Genomic DNA, 6,707 nt, shown 5'->3' on the forward strand with positions numbered 1-6,707 from the left:
TGTATATCTTACAGAAATTGCAAGCATTATTTTGACTGCTACTTGCTATCAAATGCTCAGTTGGTGAAATTGAAGGTCTTTCACTCAGAAGAGAAAAACCAGGAAAGAAAGTAAGAAATAGAAATCTGTTTATGGCTTTGAAACATACATTTCTTCAAGTTAAGAACAATTCATCAAGATAATTTCTTTAGGACAGTCCCTTTCAACAATAAAAATCAGTTTAATGAATATAAACAGGAAGAAACAGATGCCAAGGGTGGAATATGGCTCGTGATGACAGCTTCTGTTTGTTGTATACCTGACACTGGCCAGATGCTTTGCACACACTGTCACTAATTCACACCATATTGACATCTTCAGTGCAGAGATGAAGAAACTGAGGCTTCCAGAGAGAAATAACATGCCCCGAGCTTGCCCTGGTTGGTAAAGAACAGAGTTGGATTTGGACTCTAGTCTTCACCTTTGGAGCCACCTGTGTTGTGGGTAACCTGAAGTCTGTTCCAGCCAGGCCTGAAAGACCTTCCCCCAACTTTTGAAATAGACCATTCCTTTTCTTTTTTCTGCTCTTTTGTTCATAGCCCCATAAGCAATAGATGTAATAACACAGACACAATTTCACATTTGTGAACTATGGCTTGTAGAATGCATATAGGATAACTTTTATAGTAATATTTGCTGTTTTGAATTCTTTGCATTATTGAAGAGTCTCTGGGCCTCCATTTCTGTGTGTGCATTACTCAGGATCCTTCTATTTGTCCGTAATTTGTTATAATTTGTTGATTCATTAGAATGAGATGTAAAACTGACATTTGATAATGGTTGTAATTAATGTACAGGCATCAGTGGCTGAGATTAGATGGTGCTTGCCCCCTAGGGTTATGCTGTGTCTAGTGGGCAGGTGAGGGGATAGAGCAAGAAGATATTAATTTCTTCCATAATTCTCATTCAAGGTCTGTTCTGTTTCAGGTTTCTCTGGGAACTGGCTGGGTAAGATATTAATGGGGAGAAGGAAGGATGGGGTAGGATGGGCAGACCTATATTTTATCCTTATACAAATAGAAATGTCGTATCAAACATCATGTTCATTGCACTTCTTCTGTAGGTCTGTCTCTGTCTTGTACTTTGTTGTTGTTCAATTGTTAAGTCATGTCTGACTCTTTGCTTATGGACTGTGGCATACCAGGCTCCTCTCTCTTCCTTCATTATCTTCCAGAGTTTGCTCAAACTCATGTCCATTGAGTTGGTGATGCTGTCGAACCATCCTATCCTCTGCCACCCTCTTTTCCTTTCACCTTCAAACTTTCTCAGCATCAGGGTCTTTTCCAGTGAGTCAGCTCTTAGCATCAGGTAGCCAAAGTATTGGAGTTTCAGCTTCAGCATCAGTCCTTCCAATGAATATTCAGGGTTGATTTCCTTTGAGATTGACTGGCCTGATGTCCTTGCAGTCCAGGGAACTCTGAAGAGTCTTCTCCAGCCCCCACAATTCCAAAGCATCAATTCTTCAGCACTCAGCCTTTTTTATGGGCCAACTCTCATAACCATACATGACCACTGGAAAAACCATAGCTTGGACTATACAGACCTTTGTTGGCAAAGTGGTGTCTCTACTTTTTAATATGGTGTCTAGGTTTGTTACAGTTTTCCCTCCAATGAGCAAGTGTTTTTTAATTTCATGGCTTCAGTCACCATCCGCAGTGATTTTGGAACCCAAGAAAATAAAATCTGTCACTGCTTCTGCTTTTTCCCCTTCTATTTACTGTGAAGTGATGGGACCAGATGCCATGATCTTCGGTTTTTTTCATGTTGAGTTTTAAGCAACTATTTTGACGCTTGTGAAAAGAAGAACATCCTTTGCCAATAAGGCCATAGGATATAAGTGGAAAGGCAGGGCACATAAACAAACATGAAACCAAACTAGAGAGTTTGCTGAAGCATTCCACTGTACTATGTGACTTAAAATATAAAAAACATTAGAGATAGGAAAGATTATTGTGGCCAGAAGTAGTCAGGGCAGCTAAGATATGGCCAGATGGAAAGGAGAAGGAGTCTTGAGATCCTGTCATTTTTATATATATTAAGAGACTAAAGAGGGGCTTCCCTGATAGCTCAGTTGATAAAGAATCCACCTGCAATGCAGGAGACCCCGATTGGATTCCTGGGTTGGGAAGATCCTCTGGAAAAGGGATAGGCTACCCGCTCCAGTATTCTTGGGCTTCCCTTGTGGCTCAGCTGGTAAAGAATCCACCTGCAATGCTTGAGACCTGGGTTCAATCCCTGGGTTGGGAAGATTCCCTGGTGAAGGAAAAGACTACCCACTCCAGTATTCTGGCCTGGAGAATTCCATGGACTGTATAGTCCGTGGAGTTGCAAAGAGTTGGACACAACTGAGCGACTTGCACTTTCACTTTCGAGAGACAGAAGAACTGTGTGTCCAAAGACCTAAGATAAACCCAAGGGTAGAACCCTTGGTAAACCAGTCTTTCTAAGTAATCACATTAATGTATGTCCTCCATGGCAAATTCTGGGTTCCCAGGAGCCCTTCCCCCAGATAATTGTAGGTGAAAGGTCATCATCAAGAAGCTTCCTCAGCCTGCCCTTTGTGTTAGGTGATCTGTCTTACCCTGAAGTCCCTTGGCACTTGCCTAAACAGTTTGTACTCCATCATTGTGGCATGTTTATGTGTTGTCTTGGAATCTGTTCTCCTCCCATTCCTTCTTCCTTTGGCCTCCTTAGTGCCTGGGGCAGTCTGCGGATTTAGAAGGTCTAATAACAGTGCATGAATGCCTTTGGACTGAGGCCCATGATCTTGGCACTAGGAAAGCCCTCTGGGGTCCCGAATTGTAAACCAACCTCATGCTTGAGATCCAAAACAGAGCTGAGCTTGAGATGTGAATGCCCCATGTCTCCTAACTCCATTTTCTTGTCTCAGATGGAATTTCTGTGTTTAAGAGTTCTAGGAGATTCCATCGTATCCTATGCAGGATTTCTGAACAGATTAGAATGGGAAACGCATGAAAACTCATACTACAGACAGACCTTTAATTTAAGCACTTGCTGTCCAGACTGATCATTGAGTTAGATCAAGTGAGTTAGAAAGGGGGCAGGGGTGGCAAGAAAAAGGCAAGAAATATGAGGCAAGAAAAAGCTATTTCATAGCCTTGTGCATTTAAAAACCCCAGAGATGGTTATTCTGTTTATGTTTAGAAGACTCACCTTTCAGGGGAAGTATCTACACTTTATCTCATCCCATATCAAGCAAGTCACCAAGAATAATTGTAGCCCTTTTCTTACTCTAGATTTGCTAGAATCATGTCAGATCCCACAGCTAAGAAAGACCTTTGGTCTGTCTGAAAGACCCTTGGACATGTCACTGATAATATCTCTTCACATTAATGGTTTTGTTGCTGATAATATTCCTTTGCAGTAATGATTTTATCCTGGATATCCAGAGGGACAGAAAGAGATGAGTAATGGAGGAGGGGAGTTACAAAATAAATCTACAGTAAAAATAAAACAAATCGCTTCTCTACTGTTATAAAAAAGAAGAATTATTTCAACAGTTATTTATGTCAAGCAGGAAGTATTAATTTTCCCCAAATAATTAAGAATATGTTTTTAACATTGGTCTTGATATAAAATGCTGAAATATACTTTTGGTTGTGGGTTTCCATTTGCTAATAGTTAAATGAAGTTAAGTAGACTCAGGTCAGGGTATTTGGTTTTGCTTCGATGCATTTGTTTTCCCAATTCTTTTTCTTTTAAGGAGATGATCGGGTGTCATTTGAAAATGTGTTTCAGGTGATGGCATACTGAGCAGATCTTTGATAAATCTTCCAGAACCCGAGGCTTGCATGCTTCTGAGCTTCTGTGAATGGCCCCGGCACTCCTGACCACTCTTCCGGCTAGGATGTCGCTCAGATCCCTGAAATGGAGCCTCCTCCTGCTGTCGCTGCTGAGTTTCCTGGTGATGTGGTACCTCAGTCTGCCGCACTACAATGTGATAGAACGTGTGAACTGGATGTACTTCTACGAGTATGAGCCCATTTACAGACAAGACTTCCGCTTCACGCTGCGAGAGCATTCAAATTGCTCTCATCAGAACCCATTTCTCGTCATCCTGGTGACCTCACACCCCTCAGACGTGAAAGCCAGGCAGGCCATTAGGGTTACCTGGGGTGAAAAGAAGTCTTGGTGGGGCTATGAAGTTCTTACGTTTTTCTTATTAGGCCAACAGGCTGAAAAGGAAGACAAAGGGTTAGCTTTATCCTTAGAGGATGAACACCTCCTTTATGGGGACATAATACGACAGGATTTTTTAGACACATACAATAATCTGACCTTGAAAACCATAATGGCATTTAGGTGGGTAACTGAGTTTTGCCCCAACGCCAGGTATATCATGAAGACAGACACTGATGTTTTCGTCAATACTGGCAATTTAGTGAAGTATCTTTTAAATTTAAACCACTCAGAGAAGTTTTTCACAGGTTATCCTCTAATTGATAATTATTCCTATAGAGGATTTTACCAAAAAACCCATATTTCATACCAGGAATATCCCTTCAAGGTGTTCCCGCCTTACTGCAGTGGGTTGGGTTATATAATGTCCAGAGATTTGGTGCCGAGAATCTATGAAATGATGAGTCACGTAAAACCCATCAAGTTTGAAGATGTTTATGTTGGGATCTGTTTGAATTTATTAAAAGTGGACATTCATATTCCAGAAGACACCAACCTTTTCTTTTTATATAGGATCCACTTGGATGTCTGTCAGCTCAGACGTGTGATTGCAGCCCATGGCTTTTCTTCCAAGGAAATCATCACATTTTGGCAGGTTATGCTAAGGAACACCACGTGTCACTATTAATTTGACATTCTACCCAAGCCTAGAGAAGGGAGGGATACTTTGTAGAAAGTGTTAACGTTAGACTATGAAATCGCCAATGAAAAACCCATGAGATGGTCACTGTGTGGCTTACACAAAGCTGAAACTCGTGTAGAGCCTATAGACTGGAGACTCTAGGGTTGCACTTGGCCTGTGGTTTATTATGACAACAATCAAGTCAAGCCTTTTAAAAGTGATATTCAGAGGAATTAAAATCTTATAAAGGAATGGGAAGTTTTTTTTTTAATAAAACTAATAGGGCCAAACAGTTTGAACATGTCATTCTATAGACTAGAGCTTCTTAAATGGGTTTCATTGAATTATAAGCTCATTTATCCATAACAACAAAACAGTGTGCAGTATTATTCATGCGGCATCTAGTCAGTTCAGGGTTTTGTGTATCTCTTCATGGATTACTAGTTTTTTTTAAATATACAGTTCTGTGTAAAAGAAACTGAAGTTATTTCTGAACAAAGTTTAATCTGTTTTTGGTCATTTGGAAGATATTTCAAGATGCTGCAGTATTAAAGAGTTATTAATTATTATTTAATAATACTTAGAGTTTTACACTTTATGGATGTTTGAATGTTTTGGTTTCAATACTGCATAAACAGAATAAACTTTTTTTCCAGTTACTTCAGTGATGAATTTATGGTGAATAGCTCCGTTAATGTGTTGTCATTATTGTATATCAGTAACCTCTTGGACTTTGATAAATACTTCATCATGGTAATGTAGAGAAGAATTAAAGCAAGAATATAAAAATTATTGTCTTGTTTTTAAAAACATAATCCCTGGTATTTTTAGATGCCACTTCATTTGTCTCATTTTTCTGCCTGGAAATTTGGAGTAATATAGAATGCCAGGTATCATGTTTCCTTTCAGAAAGGACTCTGAAGCCAAAAAAGAACGAACGAACGTGATGGCCAGAATATCATGAAAAGGAGTATCGTATTTCAGTGCTTGAGTTGGAAAGAGAAGGCTAATTGAGTTGCCGTTAACTGTTCCATGTTTTTTTCATTAACAATCAGTTTGAGAATAAAACAGAATAAAGAAAAAACACTGTTGCTGTTGTCACTAGTTTCACATCCAGAGGAAAGCCCTACTGTGGTCTAAAATCAAGTCTGATTTCCATGTCGTAGAGAAACACATTATTGCATAGGCGTGGTGACGTAGGTCACCTTTGACCTACTAGTTGGTCCAAGAAGAGCGCTCCTTGCCCCCGTATTCTTGGGGCTGTGCGCTTTCCCATTATGCCTGATATGGGAAAAGTGACTCTTTTTCTCTGGATTACATGACGGCAAAAGATCAAATCTGTTGGGAGAAAATATAAACTTGAAAGTATATAGTCAGCTCTTAGAACACTCATACATTTGTAATTTTCCTGTAAAAAAGCTTAGTTTGAATTAGAAGTGTTGTAACGTGTGATTCCTTATAACAAGGCTGTTTCCATTTCCCTCATCTCAGACCTGATCCAGTCACAATAAAATCATAAAATAAATTAAATATTCTGTGGAATCAATCCATGCCCTTACTAATTCCCACCCATCTGGGAGTCACTTTCTCTAAGACACAGGTGGTGGTTTTTTTGTAGTAGGATTAGATTTGATTGAATTTGTGTTGTTTATATTCATGTTTGGGAAGCTAACTCAAAGAAGTTTTAAAGAGAACTTGTGAAATAAAAGATAGTGTCCCTTCACTTTTAAGACTAAAAAAAGAAGTAAAATGTGAATAATTGCTAAGTTTTAGAAGATTTTTTCAACTACAGATTGGTGCTTAAGAGATCTCTAAGGAATTAAATGATTATGAAAAACATTAAGAG

General features: G+C 39.3%; 1 protein-coding gene across 19 annotated transcripts in view; it reads left to right on the forward strand.

Moving 5' to 3' along the window:
- B3GALNT1 (beta-1,3-N-acetylgalactosaminyltransferase 1 (Globoside blood group)) overlaps positions 1–6,403 on the forward strand; it is a 29,868-nt gene extending 23,465 nt beyond the window's left edge. For 4 of the 19 annotated variants that reach the window (XM_070466482.1, XM_070466483.1, XM_070466481.1 and 1 more), the window contains exons 4-6: positions 15–110; positions 967–987; positions 3,799–6,403. In XM_070466482.1, coding sequence (XP_070322583.1) covers positions 3,872–4,867 — 996 coding nt within the window. In that variant the 5' untranslated portion in view covers positions 15–110; positions 967–987; positions 3,799–3,871 and the 3' untranslated portion in view covers positions 4,868–6,403. Of the gene's footprint in view, positions 1–14; positions 111–360; positions 484–966; positions 988–3,763 lie in introns of all 19 variants that reach the window. The other 15 variants (XM_070466491.1, XM_070466486.1, XM_070466485.1 and 12 more) reach the window with 15 other exon arrangements.
- The last annotated feature ends 304 nt before the right edge of the window (positions 6,404–6,707 follow it).

This window comes from Odocoileus virginianus, chromosome 4, assembly GCF_023699985.2.
Source record: "Odocoileus virginianus isolate 20LAN1187 ecotype Illinois chromosome 4, Ovbor_1.2, whole genome shotgun sequence".
Lineage (NCBI taxonomy): Eukaryota > Metazoa > Chordata > Mammalia > Artiodactyla > Cervidae > Odocoileus > Odocoileus virginianus.